The sequence below is a fragment of the Mixophyes fleayi genome, chromosome 9 (genome assembly GCF_038048845.1).
Source record: "Mixophyes fleayi isolate aMixFle1 chromosome 9, aMixFle1.hap1, whole genome shotgun sequence".
NCBI lineage: Eukaryota > Metazoa > Chordata > Amphibia > Anura > Limnodynastidae > Mixophyes > Mixophyes fleayi.
Window position 1 is genome coordinate 29,583,826 of NC_134410.1, and position 24,894 is coordinate 29,608,719.

Below are 24,894 nucleotides of genomic sequence, written 5' to 3' on the forward strand. Positions count from 1 at the left end.
TCCCACAATTTGGCAAGCCCTTAGAACTTCCTAAATCCACATCATTCTTGGGCACTACTATCCTATCCTAAAGAAAATAATATTATTATAGTAAAACACTGCATGAAAATTATTTTTTAAGTATTGAAATAAAATATACAGGGATGTATCTGGATTAAGATGTAACTATTGTAGGTCATTTTGTTCAACAGCAAAGAGTTTTGTAATTATATTCCCTTGCAAAACTTTCTTCTTACCATGACATCTTCATGACAACTCCCTTCTATGTCACTCAAGGCTCAGACAACTGTTGTAAAATACATATGTCGAATTCTGAACCCTGCACTACCTTTCTTTCCAAACTGATACTGCTCCCGCTATGCACCTTGTTTTGTCTGTGACCTGGCCCCATGCTGCCCAGCCCCTAGTTACACCTCTGCATTTGGAATTTGTATATATATCATTGGAGATCTATCAGTTTAAAACTCTGCTTGACGATCCCATGGTTAGAGAACCAGGTAGCTACTTTCTTGGATGGAGGAAGCCCTAGGGGTTTAGGTAATTGCATTTAAAAAAAATATTGCTTATTATTAAAAAGTAAACATAATATCATTTATTATCCTCTGTGCGCTTACAGCTACTAGCTGAGAACTGGCCATTCGGAGTACATGTGTGCAAGCTGCTTCCCTTTATCCAGAAGGCCTCGGTGGGTGTCACAGTGCTGAGTCTGTGCGCTCTGAGCATAGACAGGTAAGCCTGCAGATTTACGTCTTTTCCCAGGACAATAGGTGAGAAGTTATCATGTGCTTGACAATGTATGCAGTGCTTACTGATGCCTTATTTATTGCCCATAGTGGTGATCTAGTAGCCAGAATCTAGTATAGTCACCACACTTAGGGGTATATTTACTAAACTGCGGTTTTGAAAAAGTGGAGATGTTGCCTATAGCAACCAATTAGATTCTAGCTGTCATTTATATAGTGCACTCTACAAAATGACAGCTAGAATCTGATTGGTTGCTATAGGCAACATCTCCACTTTTTCAAACCCAGTTCAGTAAATATACCCCTAAGGCTGCTCTAAACCGCCATATAGATTGATGACAAGGTTAATGCAGAGCGGGGGCCTGCCATAAAATCAGGGCTCTAGGAGGTAGGGGTGACCTAGCATTGCTGGGGACCCTTCACCTCTGGGCTTTAAAGCCGCCACACCCCCTGCAACTATTAGTTCAGCCCCTGCTGAAGTAGTAAAAGTTAATTCATACCTCCCAACTGTCCTGATTTCAGCGGAACAGTCCCGAATTTAGGGCTCTGTCCTGCCCGGGGACATGTTTGTCCCGTGGGTAGGAATGTTCAAGGAAGGGAGGTATCTAATGAGCAGCCTAGAAATTTACAGCGTTAGGCCACATACACAGACTAGTGTTAATTTTGCCAGCAGCCAATTAACCAACCAGTGTGTTTTTTGAGTGTGGGAGGAAATCAAAGCACCTGGAGGAAACCCACACAAACATGAGACGAACATACAAACTCCACACAGATAAGGCCCTGGTCAGGAATCAAACTCGTGACCCTAGTGCTGTGAGGCAGAAGTGCTAACCACTGAGCCACCATCTATGCAAATGTGCACAAGCGTGAGGTGACTTATGCATGTGCATTGAAATTGCAAGCCCAGATGTGGGCTTCCAATCCACTTAGTAAACAATGAAAATGAAAGTTTAAAAAGAAAAAACACTAATTTACAATACACACACATATATATATATATATATTTAAACTGGAATGCATTAAAAAATGCTTTAGAAAAACAATAATGCTCTTGGACTATTATTGCCACCCTGTGATGGCGATAACAGAATAGGTATTGACATCCATGGGGCTTTCTAGTGACCAATATACAATGCACTGAGAATTCTAGTGATCATTGTACAGTATTGAGAATATTCCAGTGACCCATGTGTAATCCTGAGAACATTCTAGTGACCAATATACACTTCAGAAAGCATCTTAATGACCAATATTATATATACACCACAAACTTTTGCTGATAAAACAGTGGCAATCCCCATATTTTTTATGGATTTAAAATGCAGACTCACAAATTTCTGATTGCTTTGCGATCCAGAACTCAAGTCTCCGGTGGCTTTTAGATACAGACCTCAAATCTCTGGTAGCTTTAAAGATGCATATGTCCAATCTCTGGTGACTATGCAATGAAGGTCCCAACATCACTGCTGGCACTGAACACTCCATGCCCCCTCATCATACTCGTCTATACGGGAAGTGCCAGGAAGCTCTTATAATAACTAGATTAGTCCTGGAATGCTGCTTGGTTAATGAGAAGCATTGTCCTCTAATTAAAGTGCTGGGAGTAGTCTAGTGGTTAAAACCACTTCTCGTCATAGTAGTCTGTAGAGGGAACGTACAAGCCAGTATCTGCCAGAAAAGTGGTGGCGGGCAGAAGGAAGGGCCACTGGGGTCCACTGGAGGATCCATTTGTGGGCCAGTCTTACCCTGTTTCTACCCTATCAGTGCTAAGTCTGTTAGCCAGGTGGCTCTATAATTAGGGCCCACAATGGTTAGGTCCACCACTGGTTGTAAAGTTTGGTTTTTGAATCAACACTTTAAAATTAAATAATTGCTTGGTCAGTATATGTCTTTTCTAACTATTGATAAATAAAAATCAACTGTCTGATACACAATACTGTATTCTACTTGATTTTTTGGCAGGTATCGAGCGGTGGCCTCCTGGAACCGAATTCAAGGCATTGGAATCCCAATGTGGAAAGCTATAGAACTCACTTTGATCTGGGCAGTGGCAATCATTCTGGCGGTCCCAGAAGCCATCGCCTTTGATTTGGTGGAATTGGATTTTAAGGGACAAATTATGCGAGTCTGCATGTTGCCGTTAGAACAGTCATCAGGCTTTATGACGGTAAACAGGCTAGATTTCAGAACTATGAAATAAGCACTATGCACTTTTTTTCTTATATTATTATTGTTATTGTTATTATTATTAATTATTATTATATTTCATCAAGTGCCAACATTGTACTCAGCACTGTACATTGAGGAGATTGCAGTACAAATAAATAACAAACAATGACATGAAACAACTACCTAATCCAGGATTTGTAAACATGTGTGTAAACATGTGGTACATTTAAATTTGCGCACAGAGACAAAGTGCCTCAGAAACAAGGGGGTATATTTACTAAACTGCGGGTTTGAAAAAGTGGAGATGTTGCCTATAGCAACCAATCAGATTCTAGCTGTCATTCATTTAGTACAGGCCTGTCCAACCTGCGGCCCTCCAGATGTTCTGAAACTACAAGCCCCAGCATGCTTTGCCAGTAAACAACCAGTTGATAGCTGGAAGGGCATGCTGGGACTTGTAGTTTCACAACACCTGGAGGGCCGCAGGTTGGACAGGCCTGATTTAGTACATTCTACAAAATGACAGCTAGAATTTGATTGGTTGCTATAGGCAACATCTCTTTTTCGAAACTGCAGTTTAGTAACTATGCCCCAAGGAGTTCTTTCACCTGTAATACTAAAGAAAATGTACTATAATACAAAAGAACAAAATACACACAATCTGGGGGTTATTTAATAAACCTTTGCAAAAATTAATTCATTCAAGGGTAAAAGCTTTCAGATCTTGATAAAACAATTCTAAACATTATGGGGTATTTGGTAAAATACTCAATTATTAGGGGGTACTATCTTTCTATCCACGGAACATGGCATCTTCCCAACCCCATAGCAAAATTTAGGAGACAGTCTGGTTATACTTGTCCAAACTAGTAGAAATATAATTGTGGATGCATACTGAGGATGAAACAAAGGAAACCTGGTTACATCCGAATCAAGGGAGGCTGATGAGCTGTATATGACACAACATACATGATATATCCATCTGACAACCAGCAATCAATATAATCTCTCTCCCTCTCCTAGTTTTATCAAGAAGTGAAGGTATGGTGGCTCTTTGGGTTCTACTTCTGCCTGCCATTGGCCTGCACTGGAGTCTTCTACACTCTGATGTCCTGCGAGATGCTGAGCATGAAGAATGGAATGAGGATAGCACTGAATGATCACATGAAGCAGGTAGGAACAAACCTTTAAACCAGTAGTATATGCTGAATCAGCCAAATGCTGTCTCATTAATCTTCCAGCAAGGTAGAAATCACTCATTTAGACTTAAACCGGAAGATTTTCTGTTTTTTAAATGAATTACCAGCATTTTCCTGATCCTCAAAATGTGGTGCCTGAGATAGCTGCCTTAGTTTCCTGCAATATGGGCTATATCTGCACCAGTTCCAGTTTTACCTGTGCAGTCCTCATTTACAATGGTCAGGTGCAGCTTACTAGAACATGGACATGAGTAGCCTGGGCAGATATGGCCTTATTTGATTCTACAATCAGGAGGTAGCACACAGCTGCGGATACAGTTACCTGTGGTATCCAAGCTATTTAGTGAATCCTGGATAAGAGAATAATGCTAACATTTAAAACTGCACATGTATATATGTTCAGTACAGCAAAGGCGTGACTTATTCAATATACATAACCCTATGTATTAAAGTGCACACAGTGTCTGCCATGAGGTGTAATGATCAGTTCCCCTCAGGAAACAGAATATTAGGGATTGTTAGCAGGGGAAGGGTGATAATACTGTCATCAGGGCCAGCACTACCGTTAATGCCTATGGTTAGGGAAGCCTAAAACACTTAATGAGTGATGTGATGTCACTCATTCAGTGTTTATTAATGTCCCCACACTGATCGCTAATCACTGCCGTAGAGACACAGCATTTAGCATCTTCTTACCTGTGAACTGTCCGCTGCTGCTCCTCAGGGGCTGGGCTATGATGTCACAGCCCAGTCTGTGGAATAGAAGATGCCATCCTCAATCTCCTATTTGCTATGGTAAGAAGCAGTGGGGTGTGCAATACCAAAGCTGAGTAGAGCGCTGTCTCTGAATCCGATGGGGGAGAACCGCATCCAGGGTAGGCGGCGCCTGTGGCACCCACTTAGCTTCCACTCGTCCTGACAGTGATCTTAGTTCACTTTCTCCTTTACTCAGTGTATGAGGAGTTCCTGTTGTCACCGAGCTCCTCCTATATTGAGTGCAGGAAGGGGGCACACTGTGATTTGTCTATGTGAATAGAGAGAGTAGAGTAGAGAGAGCAATAGAGAAAGCAGTGTGGGGAGATTTGGATTACAACCATCGATATGTTTCCATACCTCCTAACTGTCCCGATTTGAGAGCTCTGTCCTTCTGTCACACTCAGGGACATATTTGTTCCACAGGCAGGAGATTTGGGAGGTAGATCCCGTTCACCAATGTTCTGCATAGCAGAGTCCCCGAGAAAGTTGCTGCACATACCTGCCACTAGGGCGTGTGGCAATGAATGAGTTTGGAGCGGAGGGAAGGGTGATTAAGGAACAGCCTAGCACTGACCTGATACAGGTCTATGGGGACTTCAGTGATTAGGGTTATACAGGTTACGGTAAAAGAAATCTCAGATTTCTCCTTCTTTAACCCCTTGATAAATTGGAAGAAGAGCGATGACCATACTCTGGAGAAAACAAGAACTGTTTTCTCTGGATTTTTTGGTCATCGCAGCATAATAAATAGGACTCCATAGACTTGTGTCCTACTTGTTTACCTAACGAAGATCTGTTTAAGATCAATATATAATATTTGCTAGGTTTATCAAGCAATAATATCTGAAAAATGTGAAAAGTGAAAGGTTTAAGGACATTACCCCCGTAGAAGTGAAATAAGTCGCTGGACACCAAAGTAATTACTGTCATTTAGAAACAAGTTGTGATCTGTGTTGTTTTATTTCATTGCTTTGTTTCAGCGGAGAGAAGTGGCTAAGACAGTGTTCTGTTTAGTGGTGATTTTCGCCCTCTGCTGGCTGCCTCTGCATGTGAGCAGCATCCTGAAAAAAACAGTGTACGATGGGACAGATCCGCACAGATGTGAGCTGCTCAGGTAAGGTTCTAGCCAGTTCTGCATTACTACAAACAGAAAGGTGTTGTGCTGCTCTGTTACATGTGATCCCTGGCAATAGAGACTACTGTCTAGTACAGTGGTTCCTAAACTTTTGCAGTTCGCGTCACCCTTAGAGTCTCCATACTTTTTTCAAGGCACCCCTCCAAAATAATTACCGAGCAGTCCCGTTTTTTATAAGTAGTTGGGTCAAAAAAACTTAATAAGTATTTAGGTCAGGGCAGAAATACTTATTTAGTTGTATGCAAAAATAATACACATAAATCCAATGGAAAATAATATCTTTATATATTTTTTTCAATTATATTTCTGTCAAAGAATAATTTACAGCTAACTCACACTGTGCCCCCTGCATCCACTCACTCTGCCCCCTCTGCAACCTGTGGGCCAGGAAGAGGAAAAAAAAATAAAAAAAAAATCCGGCTGCGCCCAGCATCCTCCTCTCTCCTGCCGCTTGTCACTGAATGTCGGTCGTGATGACGTCATGCCTGACATTCATTGAGAAGCAAGGATAAGGATGCTGGGTTGTTTCATTGCTGTACTGTAGCATAGTGTACAATAGTGTTTTCACGGGTGCTAATTAGCATTCCCATAGAACTCCATTATATATTACATTAATACTATTACATTAGGGATAACAATTGTGAATGCTGCAGTCCATTCTCTTTTCTCTTATTTTATTATTTGGAGCCCTGGCTTCAAAGAGCACTTGTACAGGCTTTGCTGGTGCCTTTTGTGAATTAAAGTTATGTGGACCTACTCGTAATCTCACCAAATTATTTAAATAATAAAATACCTCTGATTCTCCCAAAATCTGACAAATTATACAATTGAACAATGAACTTTTTCTTGCATGCATCAAAATTGTCAATTTTAGGAAAATTTGCTTTTCTTTTCAGCCACCCATCCCCAAATCCATCTATCTCCCCCCTCACCTTACATAATGCTATATGATTTTTCTTTGTTCATTATCTGTCCAGCAATCAAATGCTAATTATGCAGTGAGCACTACACATCTTTCCTATCTAACTCACTGTAATGTACGTAAAGAACATTAGACCATAGCATTTTAGGGGTTACATTTTTTATTTTTTTTAGGGGTTAAATGTTCAAAATGGATTCTAAGGGGCTGTTTGCAAATATACTGCTTATTGTACGTATTATCATTTACTAAATACATTCTCCAGCAGAAAGTATCTAGCACGTTGCTGCAAACTCTCCATAATCCTCTACATACAGCCCACACCATTGCTTCATGTGGCTGATGTCAGCAATTTGTACCAAGTAGTTATTTGTGCCACTTAGTTAATACCCCATGACGTGAGCTTTGTAATGTGCGTCGAGGGCGCTCTACAGTCTGAATGGTAACACAAAAGACAACCGCACTTTATTAGAATTATTTTTATGTGACCTTCACACAAAACCATTAAAACTTCTCTTATTTCCTTGCTTAGCTTCTTCTTAGTCATGAATTACATTGGGATCAATATGGCCTCACTGAATTCCTGCATAAACCCTGTGGCGCTCTATTTCGTCAGCAGAAAGTTCAAAAACTGTTTCCGGGTAAGATTTCTTATATCTTAGCACACCGTGAAATGAACATACACCCACCAAAGGGAGACATTATCCTCTACTCCAAAAAATACCATTCATTGGTATTTGCTAAAAGGGTCAATTACACAGAAAAAGATCTGAAGTAGAAGTTCAGTTTATATACAGTTATGGGATCTATTATGTACAAACCAGTTATCCAGAAAGTCTCAAACCAGAAATGCTAATTGGTGCCTCTTGGTGATAACATGATACCCATACGCACACATGATCAGTAAATGACTCCTCCTACAGCCACTGTGAGGAGCTCTGCAAAACAATTTAATTAGAAGCATACTAGGAGGAGCAATATGGGCAAACAAATAGGTAATTTATCAAATAACTTTTGTATATTTTCTGTAAGACATTCCTAATTACAGGAAAAAAAACCTTATTGGGAAATCTCTATGAGGTAGATTTAGGAAATCTTCTAAAAAGTACAAGTGTAGGTGTTTCCCATATAAACCAATCAGATTCTAGCTATCATTTATATCAGCTGTGGTCAACAGGTGGACCCCCAGCCCGCTGCCCCCCTACTTAACAGAACAGGGACAGCCACCTTCTGTGTCATGTGACCCTCTCTGCAGGAGGAGGAGTACACTGTGCTTTCCCCCCTTCCTATGTGTGGCCCCTTTGAAGGCTGGAGGCTCCAGCTACTTCATGTTGCCCATCACTGATTTACACAGTACATTCTAAAAATTATAGATAGAATCTGATTGTTGCTATGGGCAATACATACATTTTTAGGTATTAAAAATCTACCCCGAAGTCTCAAAACATTCCAGATAAAAGATCTCATAAATATAATTTGATACAACTAATATAATACACAGTGGTATAAAATCCTACCATGTCTTGATGATAAGTGGTTTCTGGATGTTAAGATATACATACCGATTACTTCTGGTAGGCATTCCATTTTTAAAGCAGAAACCTTCACATCTGGGACAAACTTTTATTTAACTGCCACCCATTGATGAATTATCAATCTCAAATTGTAGACGAAACATTCATACTGTGATTAAAGATTTCCATTGGAAATATTAGGAAACGTGAGCACGTACGGGTTACTAAACAACCCTATATCCAACATTGACTAATTCTGAACTTTCAGTCCTTCTCGTCAATTAGAGGCTTATGCAACTTATGGCTGCCCAGCATTTGGGGAACTACACGCCCAAGGATGCTTTACCAGTCTTACAACATTTGGACAGACACGAGTGTCATTCGTGGCCAGCAAGTACTCGCGCTGTTTATTGCGTCAGGGTCCCCACACACGCACTGAGGCACTAACATGGAAAGCAATAGGCTAAAACCAAGATATCAATGTACATTTAACATTTACACTGGACATAAGAGGAACATGATTGTGTAGAGAATAAAAACATGTTACTCAAATAAAACCATTTTAATCTATAATAAAAGACCATAAAAATAAACAATGTATTTTGGTTTGTATTTTATTATATATTGATTTTCTTTTGCTTTTTTTTTTTGCTGTAGTCTTGTCTCTGCTGCTGGTGCCACCGGCCAAATTTAACCATCACACCTATGGATGAAAAAGGTTCTGGGGGAAAGTGGAAAGCCAACAGTAATGACTTGGTTCTGGATCGGAGCAGTTCTCGCCTTACCAACAAATACAGCTCTTCCTGAGAACAAATGAAAGTTTATAGATTCCATTCCCTACCTTATAATTTCTCAGTGTATATTCTGTACTCAGCCAGTCGGAATGCCCTGTGGATTATCTTTTTGCAGCGATGGCATTCTGCCTGTAGAGTTCCCATTTATTTCAGGATTAAAAACCGGGGCCACCCTGTTGGCATGTATCTCTTCAAAGCCTTTAAAATTATTGAATGATTCATTGTGAACAAAAAATATGATAAATCAGCTATTTGAGTCTTATTCCACTAACTTCACCGGGTTTCTAATCAGGAGCCTCCCAGGAAAATTACTTTCATTGACAAGAAATGAGACTGCGATATATGGAAACCTTACACAATTACTAATATTCTTAGGACAATGCTCGAGTTATCGTGCAAGTGGTATTGCCATTAAATGAATGTCGCACAGATGAACTTCCTAACACTGCCATCCAAATAGATCATGTAATATAGTTTCAATTTTTGTTATAGGCAACAGACTTTCTGAATGTAGGTTGTGACTGGGTGACACAGATGACATTGTATCCTTATACTGGTTACCAATATGTTTGAAGGATCACTTACCTACCCTTTATATCAGGCTTAGGCAAGCAAAGGCTCACCCATGTTAATGGCCTTCCAGTCCCAGAAGCAGGGCATTCTGGGATAAACGGTAGCTCACCATCTCCAACTGCCGTATCTACTCTATATCACTTTTACCGTCATGTAAATACCCGTCTTCTATCCTAAATATATGTATTTTGCTTGACCTAATATTATGGTGGTTATATTATGTGCAAATATTATATAGCTAAAGTTTTAAAGCTTTTCCAACTAAGGAAATCTCCCCCGGGGTGAAAGTCTAGAAAGAATCCTTCACTCTTAGCTCCCAATTGCTGATAGAACAGCCTCAGACAGAATTATCCATTAGCCACTGAGTAAGATCCATCTGGTTATCAACAGGAAACAAATGATGGTTTGTGTGATGGTTCCATTGCAAATCATGAGGTAAGGGACAGAGGTCCAAGGGAGGGACCCCTTGTGATCTGCTATCCTGGCTTTCCTTTTGGGAAAAACACATTTTTGACTGGTTTTCTCATATTAAACAGACTTAGAAAAGAACTACATATACCATCTTATTCAGTAACGCAGTGCAATAACATTTTCTGTAACCCTAAGCAACCAATCAAAAATGAGCATTATTCAAGTAATACTGAGGACAGTTAATATGCGATATATATTGCAACAGTTTAAAACACATTTGTGCTACAGTATTTGTAATAGGTTATCAAATAAGCCATATAGCACAATAAAAAGCTAGGCAAAGCTCATTAACTTAATATGAGCTATAGTTCACAGTCTTAAGGCTTGGGGATTATTTGAGAACATGCTGCTGACTCACCACAGCCAAGCATACGTTCATTAATCTATTACCTGAGCGGAACTCTCTCAACAAATTGAAGGTGTAAGCATTTGCAGGACTCTTTGCAAGTCTCTTCAAAATCATCTTTGTGGCATGCTTACAATTTAAATTGGATGGCAAAGCTTTAGACTTCACCTAAGTACAAGTATAGCGTGATAGCGGGAAGTCAAAGTTACTGGTCCAAGGCCATTTCATACATTAAATCTTTTTATAATGAGAATGAAAAAAGGAACCAAGAAAAACAAACAATATTGTGTGTCTTGTTTTCAGTGTGACAAACACAAATTTAGAAAATTAGAATGTTGGAATTTCTTCTACTACTTCTACTAAACAATGCCTCGAATAACTGCAATTATATCCCAAGCAGGAGGCACCTCTATTTTAAACAATGTTGTATTAAGGAGAGGATAATGAGGAGTATAGTTTAGATGTGTACTCTGGCATGCTGCAGGTTAACTAAAGTATATGTGTAACAGGGATTGTTAATTACAATATATCGTTGACGTGCCTTGAAGTATATGCAAAGGTCAAGTTGAAGCAGATTCCTTACCTTCTAAATTTAATGTACCATTGAAAACATCATCATTTAGAGCAAATAACTTTTCTACTAGTTATTTATAGACTGCAAGTTTGCCAACTTCTCTAGAAATCTGCAGGACATTGGTGGGCTTCAACGAACACTCGGGGGTATTTTTTTTACTAAACTGCCGGTTTGAAAAAGTGGAGATGTTGCCTATAGCAACCAATCAGATGCTAGCTGTCATTTATTTAGTGCATTCTACAAAATGACAGCTAGAATCTGATTGGTTGCTATAGGCAACATCTCTACTTTTTCAAACCCAGTTTAGCAAATATACCCCTCGGTATCTGTTCATATTGAAAGGAATGGATACAAGTACACATTCTATAAAGAATATACATTTTTATTTTCCGTACTACAGATGGCTTAACTGAAACCTGTAATTTGATTTTAAAGAAAATCTACAGATTTGTGTTTGACAATCAATCCAATAGGATGGTCAAACTGATCAATCCGATCCATCAACAATCTGATTGAATCTAATTGAAGTTTGTATATTGTAATTGTGCTACCTAAAGGAGTTGTCAACTTTCAGGCAACCCCCTCTCTGTATGTCCTGTCCCGCTCTTCCACTGCCCATGTAGCAAACACAGGGGGATCCCTACCATTGATCTAAGCCAGTGATGGCTAACCTGTGACACTCCAGGCATTGTGAAACTACAAGCCCCAGCATGCTTTGCCAGTAGATAACTAGCCGATAGCTGGCAAAGCATGCTGGGGCTTGTAGTTTCACAACACCTGGAGTGTCACAGGTTAGCCATCCCTGATCTAAGCTGTATGTCTGACTAGCCTCTGAGAGCACACAGCAGGAAGACAATCAATCCAGAACGGCTTCAGTTAATGTTGGGGGTTCTCTGCTGAATAACCCCGTTTCCCCAGCTGTCTGACATTATGCACGCACTGCAAGATTTTCCATTTAAAAACATAGGTGGCATGAACTCATCGCTTTTTAACTTGATTTAAAATAAAATGCCTTAATTGATTGTATATAATTGATTTGATTGCCCAGAAATACAACGGTATCCTTTTGGAAGGTTATACATTTGGAAAGCTGAAGAGTAAGACTGAATAATCATTTATATTCAAGAATGTACAGCAGCGATTAGTAATCAACAAGTACCACTTTAAAGAGCACCCATCCTGATGGAGGTAGCCATTTTTGTGGACTGTATCAATATTTATGAGAACGCGGCCTGTCTAATCAATAGGAAACGGTGACTTCACTGTAGTTTTTCACAGCAGTTACTTCTGAAGCATTGGTTTCTATCAAACTGATGGGCGGCAGTCACATGAAAGCAGATAGATGGCAGGTGCTTGTTATGTTGTTTGTTAGGTTGTCAGTTGGGCTAACCTGTGACACTCCAGGTGGTGTGAAACTACAAGTCCCAGCATACCCTTCCAGCAATAAGCTGCTATATATTGGCAAAGCATGCTGGGACTTGTAGTTTCACAAACACCTGGAGTGTCACAGGTTGGCCAACACTGGCATAGGGTAAAGCACTTGTGGGTTGCTCCCACTTTTTAACATCAGTATTATATATTGTTTCACTAGATCAATGTACATAGTTATTAATGTAGTATAATAACATGCCTCAACCCCATCCACTGTCCCGAGCACCCGGATTAAGGAATTAACACCTTGATAATCTCACGACTGTAATGATTGTCTATGTAAATACATGTATGCAAATTGTATGGTGGCTTAGAGGGTTGCTAGGATTTGATAGTACGTTACCTTTTATTGTAAAGTAATAAGTACATTTTCTTTATTACATTTTTTTAAATTAAAGTCCTATTTCATATTGGTAGGTTTGTGTGTTACAGTGTCTTATTTGTCAAACAACATACATATTGCTGACTAGTGAGAAATTCTAAGCACATCATTTAAAGGGGAACTCAAGTTGGAAGTTCCCTCCAGACAGCAGCACAATGATAGCCCCTTACTAGAGGCCCCTCTGATCTGGAAGTAATCACAACTCACACTGGTAACAAATGATTATCCAGACCGGAGTCTATATCATTTTTAAATACAAACAGCTCTGTATTATTGGGCAGCACAGTGGCCTAGTGGTTAGCACTTCTGCCTCACAGCACTGGGGTCACGAGTTCGATTCCCGACCATGGTCTTATCTGTGTGGAGTTTGTATGTTCTCCCTGTGTTTGCGTGGGTTTCCTCCGGGTGCTCCGGTTTCCTCCCACACTCCAAAAACATACTGGTAGGTTAATTGGCTGCCATCAAAAATTGACCCTAGTCTCTCCCTGTCTGTGTGCGAGTGTGTCTATATTAGGGAATTCAGACTGTAAGCTCAATGGGGCAGGGACTGATGTGCATGAGTTCTCTGTACAGCACTGCGGAATTAGTGGCGCTATATAAATAAGTGATGACATCACGTTATTTGCCCGATAAACAACACAAATTCATTGCCATATGGGCCCACTGGTAAATGCGGGAGAGTCGCAGCTGCCTGCCTGCAATCAGGACACCCTCCCGGCTTTAACTACCCACTCCTCCTTTTGAGCATACTTAGTGCCATCTCTGGACCCTCCAGAGGAGTCAGTACCATCTGAGTATGAGGTTTGACATGCTATTACTGAATGGCTCTTTTATTTTGTCCTTGTATTATTGGTTCATATTTATCCCAGCACTACCTTGTATTTGTTTTTTAGTGAATTGTTCTTTGCTTAATTGTTTCCACCTGTTTCCTTTATAGATAAAAGAGTTTAAAAAAAAAAAAAAAAAATACAAACTGCTCTGCGGGAGTTGCCAGAGATAATTTGGCAAAGTATAAATCCCAGAGTTATACTACTTACAGGAGCATAGTTTAGGATTTACCCTTTACATTCTGAAGCCACATATTACCTTAATAAGTGCTGAATCATCTGCAAGACAGACCTGAGTAAATGATTATTCTCATGAAATCAAGCTGTAATGCATACATATTACCAACTAACAATGGAACTAGAGGATAATAACTAGTTACTTTCTAATGTGTGGGAGTTCGTTGGCCACGCATTTTGAAGAAGCACAAAAGGAAAAGACAATTTATTAACCAGACAACTGTCCGACACAATAGTCAGAGATTCTAAGCCTAGGAAGACTAAACAATAGATGTGCACATTAGGTCCATTAGCTAATTTGCCACCCACCCCCCCCCCCCCCCCTCTTACATAACAAGTGTATTGCACTAATGGACTAAACAAAGAAAACTTACAGTTTGGCCCATCACAAACACCCTGACCAGCAAAGGAGGAGGGCGGACATGCATGAAAGCAATCTGCTTATTACTATCTTCAGTGCTGTCAACCAGTGAACAAGTAAAATCATCCCACTCATCCTTTTAGATAACTCATAATTTGGGCTCCTAACCTTTGGAGCTGGTTTCTAGATTTAGGGAAAAATGGTTGAGCACCAAAAAGAGTTTTGAAGGTAGAGTGGCCAAGTGACTACACTTCACTATTCTTGTTCACTATAGATGGAGCACAACTCTGGTGCAGTGAGTAATGCTTTGCTTAAATTTTTTGCTTCCCTTATATTCACAAAACATCCAAGATTTCTTTAGTGAGTGGCTTGAGGAACACATGGGTTACATTTGAGTGGGTGTGGGAGTTTGCAGTGGTAATAGTTAGACTCCTCTCCATTAAATCTGAAGGTGGGTGACGTCGATGGGCAAAGGGGCATATAGAGTAGTTTTGTGGTGGGTTTGGGGAGGATCATGGTTAGTTGGACCGTGTATCTTCCCACTTATGATATCACCCAATAGCAGAAAGTGTGGAGGAGCTAGGAAAGCTGATCACCCAGTCACTCATGCAACTACAAGTTCAAGTATGGTGAGCTGCCTTCCAGCTCAAAGTCATCTCCCATTATGGCCATTGAACAGGTCAAAGCCATGCACCCCCGTCATAGAAAGTACCATATAATAATTATATAGCTGCATTTTAGAACTTTGGGCCTGATTCATTAAGGATCTTAACTTGAGAAGATTCTTATTTCAGTCTCCTGGACAAAACCCCTTGTTACAATGCAAGGGGTGCAAATTAGTATTCTGCTTTGCACATAAGTTAAATACTGCCTGTTTTTTCATGAAGCACACAAATACTTGATAGCTTATTTGTACACTGAAATTTAAAGTTGATATTTGTGTGCTACATGAAAAAACAGGCAGTATTTAACTTCTGTGCAAAACAGAACGCTAATTTGCACCCCTTGCATTGTAACAAGGTTTTGTCCAGGAGACTGAAATAAGAAGTTTCTCAAGTTAAGATCCTTAATGAATCAGGCCCTTTGTGTTGTAATAAATGCATTATGTGCTGCAATTACAGTTATGGGATTGTGTTGTTTCTGTGCCTTTTTTTAAATGGAGACTGTGAAAAAATGCAGTACAATCTGCTTGACAACATAAGAAAGTGACAACATGAGAATATGTTTAATGCTCACAAATGTGTAATATAAATATATAAATACATATGTGTAAGAATAGATGGTGTTCAACTAATATGTTGAGTCTTCTCTTCATCCGTTCAGCATAAGCGAGAACGAATTAAACCAATGGGTTAACACAACCGTGTCAGATAATTAAAGAATCTAAGATCATGGTTTGTTTTCTTTAAGTATACACCTCCCCAGCAAAAGCAGTGTTCACATTTATCATATGACTGAAAAATGACTCCAAGCAACACCAAAATATAAAACCACAATGCAGCATCCAACACACAAGTCAATGGTGCTTTGAACATGTAATCTTCAATCAGTTGGACTTTGGAGGGAGTTTAAGGCTTGTCTGAGACTGCACCAACAGATTCCTATCACTGGATGTACATCCACTGACCTACATATAGAAAAGAATTTTGCATATGAAAATTAAAATGGAAAAAAAAAAGGAAAAGTGACCAAGGCTCGTTAAAAAATAATATTTTATAATACAGAACAAACATCATTAAGCAACATACACAAAATCAGAAGAAAATAGAGGTCATTGCATTGGCGTTTCCTTCTCGTCATTGTATCGTTTCATACTGGTCTGTAAAACAAACACACAAAGTAAGAACATGCTTCTCCAAGTCAAACTATTATCACGGCAGCCTTCCTATGCTTGGTGTTCGGTGGCTCTGGTAAACTAAACCTATGAAATGAGACTGATCCTTACAATCATACGTAGAGCAGAAATGGAGAGGAATCTGAATGAAAAGTAAAGACAATGAACCACAATGTGGTTTTGAACCAAATAGGTGCAAAATTGCCTATTGTGAGCCCTCACCCAAAGATTCTTTCTCAGCCAAAAATCTGGGCTCCTTGTGAGGTGGTTTGTCCCAATCACTGAACGGCCCAACCTGAAACATCTGGAGGTCTGTATATGGCCATATCAGCCACAGACCTGGCTATTCCTAAATCAGACCAAAATCACAACATAGTAGAGTGTTCAGCTGAATGTAGGAGTGATCAACAATTAGCACCCAAGGTGTTGCTGACCTACATCTCCCATGATTCCTGTCAGTTAAAGCATGCACACAATAAACAAGAGCAATGCATAAGCCAATCCCGCTGCTGGAACAAGCACTAAGATTGGATAAATCCATCTATTGGTCACTCTGTCCAAGCTTCTGAACAACATAGGGACATGTTAGTGCTTTCAGCATGCAGTCATGGCCAAACGTTCTGAGAATGACACAAGTATTGGTTTTCACAAAGTTTGCTGCTTCAGTGTTTTTAGACCTTTTTGTCAGATGTTGCTGTGGTTACTGACGTAAAATTACAAACATTTCATAAGTGTCAAAGGCTTTTATTGACAACTACATTAAGTGTAAGCAAAGAGTCAATATTTGGAGTGTTGACCCTTCTTTTTGAAGAACTTTGCAATTCGACCCTGGCATGCTGTCAACCAACTTCTGGGCCACATACTGACTGATGTCCGCCCATTCTTGCCTATCAATGCTTGGAGTTTGTCAGAATTTGTGGGTTTTTGTTTGTCCAACCGCTTCTTGAGGACTGACCACAAGTTCTCAATGGGATTAAGGTCTGGCGAGCTTCCTGGCCACGGACCCAAAATCTTGATGTTTTGATCCCTGAGCCACTCTTGCTTATCACTTCTGCCTTATGGCAAGGTGCTCCTTCATCCTGGAAAAGGCATTGTTCATCACCAAAACTTGGATAATGAGAGAAGTTGCAATTGGAGGATGTTTTGGTACCATTCTTTATTCATGGCTGTGTTCTTAGGCAAAATTGTGAGTGAACCCACTCTCTTGGCCAAGAAGCAACCCCACACATGAATGGTCTCAAGATGCTTTACTGTTGGCATGACACAGGACTGATGGTAGCGCTCACCTTTCCTTCTCCGGACAAGCGTTTTTCCAGATGCCCCAAACAATCTGAAAGGTGATTCATCAGAGAAAATGACTTCACCACAGTCCTCAGCAGTCCAATCCTTGTACCTTTTGCAGAATATGAGTATGTCCCTGATGTTTTTCCTGGAGAGAAGTGGCTTCTTTGCTGGCCTTCTTGATACCAAGCCATCCTCCAAAAGTCTTCACCTCACTGTGCATGTAGATGCACTCACGCCTGCCTGTTGCCATTCCTAACCAAGCTCTGCACCAGTGTTGCCCCAATCCCACAGTTGAATCAACTTTAGAAGAGGGTCCCAACGCTTGCTGGATGTTCTTGGGCACCCTGAAGCCTTCTTCACAATTATTGAACCTCTCTCCTTTAAGTTCTTGATGATCCGATAAATGGTTGATTAAGGTGCAATCTTACTAGAACAATGATTTCAAGCACCACCCTCCTTTTAAAGCTTCAAGTCTGTTATTCTAACTCAATCAGCATTACAGAGTAATCTCCAGCCTTGTCCTCATCAACACTCTCACCTGTGTTAACGAAAGAATCACTGACCTGATGTCAGCTGGTCATTTTGTGTCAGGGCTGAAATGCAGTGTAAATGTTTTTGGGATAAAGTTCATTGTCATGGCAAAGAGGGACTTTGAAATTAATTGAAATTCATCTGATCACTCGTCATGACATTCTGAAGTATACGCAAATTGCCATCACAATAACTGAGGCAGCAGACTTTGTGAAAAATAATATTTGTGTCATTCTTAAAACGTTTGGCCATGACTGCACAGACAAGCAGTTATCCCCAACTGGCTTGTTTTTAGGGCATATAGAGAACAATGAAATATATATGACCAGAGAAAAAAAAAATAGAAGTCATGTACATTAGATTCATATGAAGCCACAAAGTCACAAGCAAACCAAGGAGATTGTTTAGCTAAATTAATCCAATGTAAACACGAAGCTTCACCGACAGCAGATCTTATATAGCAATATGTTGGCTTTTGCAATAAATAAGAATTACTACATTAGCCTAAATGATAATATATTTACAGTTTTTTGGAAACAGTAAGCTTTTCTATATTACATAACAGGTCTGATCAGACACAACCCAGTTACTAAATACAACATATACAAACAATCATGTACTCAACAGACAGAACCCAGATAAACTGGTTCCAGCCATCACTCACTATTACACACCCACAGGTGTTTGAGTGCTGATATCCATATAGCATCTACATATTATGTCGTTCTTTACAGAGAATATTTAACCGTTCACATCAGTCTGTCTCTGTGAAGCTTACAATCTATATTCCCTACCACACAGACACACACATTAGGGTTAATTTTGTTAGAAGCCAATTAATCTACCAATATATCATGGGAGTGTGATCAACTCACCAGCACAAATAAGTGTAAAATAGTTTAAAAAAAAAAAAAAAAAGACATTGAAATATATACAGTGTCATCTGAAGACCAGCCTACAACATTACAAGGCGAAAAAGGTCCTCAATGTGTCCTAAGTCGCCAATCAATGTGTACATTTTAAAGAACAACCCATCCACTGTCATAGCTGGGGGGCACAGTGCCACTTATACAACTTTTTTTGAAGGTTTAAAAAAGACCAGGGTGTATCTTATATATGGACAAAAGGATGTATATTACATATAATCCATACGCTGGGGTACACACTTTAAACGAAGTGTGTTTGTATCTTCACTGACATCTGCATAACCTTATTAGAGTAATTGCTGCAATGCTGTTAATGTGCATCAAGAAGTTTGACTACTGATACTCAGCCAGATTATCACACCTCAAACGTGTTGAGTACATGCTGACACACATCCACGACTTCGGTGAGCCCTTTCCTGAATGGCTCAATCGCTGGTAATCCATCTGGCAGAGCATAAGAGGAAATGCATGTTACAGCGGTCAGATAAAATGAGCCATGGCTGTATCCGACTATGATTTACAAAAATATGGCAGTGTTCAGCTTGTATCTGCTGAATGATTTTCTAGGAAAACAGATATTATAACATTGACGGAAAAGCACGCTAATACAATCCATTGACATGTTTTATGCTTAGTACTTGTCCTTTTCAAAGCCATTTTTCATAATGCCCAACATCTATTTCTCAAATTTGTTTCTGAAATACACACAAGTGTGTATGCATATAAAACCTTCAAACTCCAATTGCACAAATGGACAGGATCAAATAAATGAAAGATTTAGTTTACACATGTAGACAAGGTAAGTGGTGCCCAAAAAACTTTAGGTACATACTTCGTGTCTGGATGCGGAAATTTATTTTGCTCTCGGAAGGATGAGTTATGCTGTATCCACAGAAGTCTATTTCTGGGCTAAAAACAGGTATAGAAATCAGAAATTAAATGTTTATACTATGAAACGTGAACTGCTTGAAAAAAATTCTTAAGAAAAATATAAAATCTACTTTAAACTTATTTTATAATATATGCATCTACAGCAATAAAAAACAAACATGTAAAGTTTCAGGAACGTTAATCAAATATCAACACTATACAAAAATAGGTTTACAATGACTATATTACAGTTTCTTCTGTATTCAGCTTCTTACATGTCTACAAGTTACCCATGTCCTGGCAGTGTTAGCAGTCCACATACTGGCAGGAGCATGCTCACTGTGCTTGAGAAACATCTTGTGACATCATTAGACGCCAGCTTTCACTACATAGGATCAGTGTCAAAGGAACTTCTGCCCAACAGCTAATTTAAATAACTCCTAAGGCATTGATGAAACAGTGAGTATAGTTTTATTGCTGATTTTTCTCAATAATAGCAGGATTATTAATAACATTTGGCAATTAGGCCTTTATTCAGTCTGTAATATTAATATTAAGAGGTTCAAAACTGCGTGACAGGTACACTTTAAGAGGGCTTCTGCAGCCATAGAACAATAGAGTCCCAGGCTTTGTTCTGCACACCTGGGCCACCAATGCCCCATGACAAACAGCTCACTAAGGACTTACAGTCCTAGTCAAGTGTGCTCTCAGCCAAGAGGGAACTGGTATTCCCATCACAGAAGAGCCCTACTGGAAACAGCTCGGGGCCTCAAGGAATAAACCCATGACTGAACCCACCCAGGGAGCATAAGGAGAAACTGTGTATTTTGAGGTAGGAAGGAACTTTTCCCACCTCTTCCAGCTCGACCACCAATCTTGAAATACCAAACAAGACATTCCATTGCTTCAGTTGACTGCAGTGCGTTCCATTTTTAGAAAGCACACCCCATTTGGAGAGCCTGGGCCTCCCCCAAGCTCCCAAGGAGAGAGCAGTCAATATTCAGCCCTCCCAAGCCATAGTGTGGTGAACAGGTCAGGAGGACAAGCAATGCAGTAGGGGTGAATAGCATTATCAAACTCTCTATCATCCTAGGTTATCAACGGTCCACTTGACCTGCGACTGAGGCCGTGATAAAGACGAGATTGAGGGACATGAAGTGCTATGAACAGATTGAGTCATTCAGTGTCGATGACTGGCTCAAAGATTCAGGTGACAGAGTGGGTCCCAAAAGCAGCCTTCCCGTCGCCAACATGTGTTATCCCAGGACTGACTAAGAAAGGGTTTAACAAAGTGGGCAACTCTTTTAAAAGGTCAACTCTAATCCACTGCAGTTTATAACAACCATTCAACTGTATGATCTGTTTTATTCACATTTGGTCCAGTTTAATATAGCGTGTAAGAAAACATGGGAGAACTAGGAGGACATATAAAACATACATCAGTTTACACTTCTACACTGCCGACTGAAACTCACTTCTTCATGACCATATAGCGCAGAGCATTTCCCAGCGTGTGGTCTTCTTCATGCAGCACAAACGTCACACAGGATTCATCTGTCCCATTAGCCTGGACCTTTTAAGACCATAAGATTGTTGAAAAAACAAAACAATGCATAGTGACAATCCCTCTTCAATCTCTTTAAAAAAAAAACAATATTCTAATCAAAATAAACCAGTAGTGTCCTAGTGTAAAACACAATTACTTGCTCAATACCCCACTTTGAATCCCCATAGCGCCAGTTAGATTTCATGCAATTCTACCCATTTTCTCAGTGCATATGTGTGAACAAGCTCTCAGCTGTTGTTTGGTAATGCCAACAAGCCTAAATAAAATTGTCCACTTGGTGGCACCATTCCTTTGGTTTCTATAGCCAATGCAGTGTTTTGTTGCAGAAAGACAGCGAGCACTATAGGTGTTTAATAAACATCATTTAAAAGCTTGTGTAACTTTTCCCTATATTAGCACATTTGTCTCTAATGGTATAGCTTGCAGGTGTCACTGCCCCCCCTCCCACTCTCTAAAAAGACTAGTACATGCACCAATAACAATTGCATACTACAACGTACTGCATTAACCCCATAGCTGCCAGAGGGCTGACCTGATTTTTCATCTGAATACAGCAGCAACAGTTTATTTTTTAAATACTTAATTTTGGGGTTTTTTCTTGATAATTTGGCCTTCTTTCCTACCACACCGAGATAAATATCTTGCATATTGGTATTTGGCTTAAACAGTGAAAAATTAGCCCAAATAGGACAAAATTCACATCACACCATCTTTCTGTACTGTTATTTAAGGCTCACTGCCCCACAAAAAAAATCCCCTATTTTTAGTTACTTGTATTGGAATGCCACTTGTGTGTACTTTATGAGGTGTGGACTGTGTGTTGTCATAATAAGGTAAATATGCAAGTTTATTTGTTTTCATTCATTTTTTTATGGAAACCTATTCATGTACTTTTTATTACAACAGCATGTTTGAATAGGTTTGTATATCTGCAACATTTAAATCCTTTGATAAAGCATGTTAAAAAGGGAGTATACCCTAACCTGCTGCCATGCAAGGCATCCGTCAATGCTCAATGCAATAGGTTGCAATATTTTTGGATTGGCGGTGTATACACAAAAGACTTGTGTAATCCCCTACAAATCATAGAATCAGCAATTTACCGACAGTGACAGCAAATTCCAATCAACCAGATGAGAATGCTCTTGTAGGCTGGGAGGTTCACATTTGGTTAGCTTGATTATTGACCAACTGGGAGACTGACCTTTCAGTTAGCAAAATACATTACAGGAAGAATTTAAGAGATAACAAACAGTGGGAAATTATAGTTCCACAAAGAAGGTCATTTATAAACAGGGGTGGACAAATTCAGCCAGACATACCTGCTTTTAAATACAAACACTAGAAAAAGATCAAACAGAGAGCAGTGACACAAATAATGCAGATATTGTGCTGTTTGACTCTTTGTAAATTAGGCCCATTGTCTTGATTTTTACTAGACCAAACAATGGTAATTGTCAATAGTTGCTGTTTCTTGTAGATTTACATATTTGAGCAAAGTTAGTAAACAACACTCAATGATAAGATTTGGTGGGAATGATACTGTACACAGTTTGGGATGGATTAAGGAAATATGCAACAAAGACCAAGCTCATCAACTGAAGCTCACTGGAAATACAGTAGGCACCTCTGCCCATACTGACAGTATGCATGTAAATGTCCAACTCCATTTACAGCAAGAGACCTTGATTAGGAGTCCCCAAACCAAATTATACATCCTCATTATAATCCACTACTGTCCATCAAGCAACTTTTGTAGCAGCTAAAAGCTGTGCAAACAGTCATGTGCGATGTAATGCACCTAGATGACATGGCCAAGCATAATCACAGAGAATCTGGTTTTACAGCTCATTCTAACCCGAGTGTGGCTGTACCTGCAACTTGCCAAGGAACAGAACAGAGAAGCAATTTAATACTCCCCTTACTTCTCTCACTCGATTGTTGTGTTCAAACACCCCCTGGTGGCTATTCACAGAATTAAAACCATTTTTACAATATTACACCACTACATGGATTTAGGTGTGTTTAATGTAAATATAACGTGTTTTACTTCTTCTCCTGTCCCAAATTGCATTTAAGTGACAGGAGAAGAAAGCAGGTGGTGCACTGGGAAGACACAGCAGAGTGTCAGGCAGTTGGTACAGATTCTGCAGGTTAATTATCTGCCTTCTAATGAAGGTAGCAGATAATTAACCTGCAGAACTAAAGTAAGTAGCCCAGCATGTAATGTCTCCCACACACTACAAACACAGGAGACACCACCTCTCCCCCACCACAATGCTCCTCATACCATCTCCAGGACCGGCTTCCTCTCCACCCCTGCAGCCATGCTGTCTCAACCCCGGCGCATACTGTCCGCATCACCGTAGTGTCGCGCTGCCTGTGACGTCATAGGGAAAGAAGGAGTTCTGGGAGTTGTAGTTTCTGCTCATAATCACTTGTTTTGCAGCTTGAAATTATTAGAGACCAATGATGACTGTCCATAGGAGCATCGCAGTGTAATCTACAGCTTTCCTGCTGAGCTGTGCTCATTAATGTCTTGACATGTGCTGACAAGGCACACTGACACTTGTAGTTCCACAACATTTAGAGACCCATAGGTCACAAAGCCAATATAGATAGATGTCTATAGAGATATTGATCTAGATATCTATTTCTCTCTCTATATATATATAATCAGGGTGAAATGGAGCAGGTTTTGCAATAGGAAACATACATTAAAGCAGAAGGTGAGAGGGCACCACTCACTAATGTTTGCAAACCAAATGTGGAATGTACCACAAATCACAAGCGTTTCTAGTATTGTATTGTGGACAGGCCATATCTATGTCCACAAGGATCATCGTTGTAAAGTAGTTGTTTAAGGAATGTTCATGTACAAGGACCTTCAGCTGCACCAGAGGGGACACAGCTGAAGGGGGTGCAGGAAAATCATACTTGCCAACTCTCCCGGAATGCCCGGGAGACCCCCGAAATTCGAGTCGGTCTCGCGGTGCAAAGGTGCAATTTTGCAAATCCAGCGTTGAAACTCGCAGATGAACCTGAGATTTCATGTAAAATTGCCAGAGATGTGTTTCTGTAAAAAGCACTATTTCCAAAATCGATAGAGATCAAACTCTGGCTATACAAGTCTCAAATGTATGAAGCTGTGATTAAGCAAAATCTCCTGAGTTTGCTTTAAAAATCTCTACATACCACACGCTGCATTCTAGCAGCCTCATTGGTAAACACATTTCTGTTACACTGTTCTGCCTATACAGCTGGCTGTCAAAAGTGTTAAAAATAGGTAAAAGTTTTTTTTTAAAAAAAAGCGTGGGGTCTCCCCAACCGAGCACTATTAGCCCTAGTGCTGCCAACCTACTGCTGGTTACGTGAAAATCGGGGAAAAAATTTGCGTGGGGTCCCCCTGATTTTCACTTAACCAGCATTAGGCAAACCAGCCGGGGTTGGT

At 39.9% G+C, this 24,894-nt stretch overlaps 2 protein-coding genes across 5 annotated transcripts in view; one reads left to right on the forward strand and one right to left on the reverse strand.

Moving 5' to 3' along the window:
• The window catches only part of LOC142102357 (endothelin receptor type B-like), a 30,544-nt gene extending 17,504 nt beyond the window's left edge, over positions 1 to 13,040 (forward strand). For all 3 annotated transcript variants that reach the window (XM_075187176.1, XM_075187175.1, XM_075187174.1), the window contains 7 exons: positions 617 to 729; positions 2,706 to 2,910; positions 3,936 to 4,085; positions 5,848 to 5,981; positions 7,454 to 7,562; positions 9,093 to 11,852; positions 12,006 to 13,040. In XM_075187176.1, coding sequence (XP_075043277.1) covers positions 617 to 729; positions 2,706 to 2,910; positions 3,936 to 4,085; positions 5,848 to 5,981; positions 7,454 to 7,562; positions 9,093 to 9,242 — 861 coding nt within the window. In that variant the 3' untranslated portion in view covers positions 9,243 to 11,852; positions 12,006 to 13,040. The remainder of the gene's footprint in view (positions 1 to 616; positions 730 to 2,705; positions 2,911 to 3,935; positions 4,086 to 5,847; positions 5,982 to 7,453; positions 7,563 to 9,092; positions 11,853 to 12,005) is intronic.
• Positions 13,041 to 16,006: 2,966 nt separating this feature from the next.
• On the reverse strand, positions 16,007 to 23,820 carry LOC142101544 (DNA-directed RNA polymerases I and III subunit RPAC2-like). Of its 2 annotated transcripts, XM_075185997.1 has the most exons (6): positions 23,734 to 23,820; positions 21,352 to 21,449; positions 19,839 to 19,915; positions 19,368 to 19,450; positions 16,180 to 16,250; positions 16,007 to 16,058 (listed from the first exon to the last, which is right to left on the reverse strand). In XM_075185997.1, the coding sequence occupies exons 1-5, from the start codon at positions 23,770 to 23,772 to the stop codon at positions 16,203 to 16,205; spliced, it is 345 nt and encodes a 114-aa protein (XP_075042098.1). In that variant the 5' UTR covers positions 23,773 to 23,820; the 3' UTR covers positions 16,007 to 16,058; positions 16,180 to 16,202. The 2 variants fall into 2 exon arrangements, with proteins under 2 accessions (XP_075042098.1, XP_075042097.1); XM_075185996.1 differs by lacking the exon at positions 16,007 to 16,058 and having other exon boundaries at positions 16,126 to 16,250.
• Positions 23,821 to 24,894: the final 1,074 nt, after the last annotated feature.

Bases quoted from the DNA above. Each gene is read 5' to 3' on its own strand.
- LOC142101544 (XM_075185997.1), bottom strand. From the start codon at position 23,772: ATGGCTGCAGGGGTGGAGAGGAAGCCGGTCCTGGAGATG. The intron at 21,450-23,733 runs GTATGAGGAGCA...TGGTCTTAAAAG, and splicing joins GGAAGCCGGTCCTGGAGATG to GTCCAGGCTAATGGGACAGA. The intron at 19,916-21,351 runs GTGAGTTTCAGT...ACCTGTTTTTAG, and splicing joins CGCTATATGGTCATGAAGAA to CCCAGAAATAGACTTCTGTG.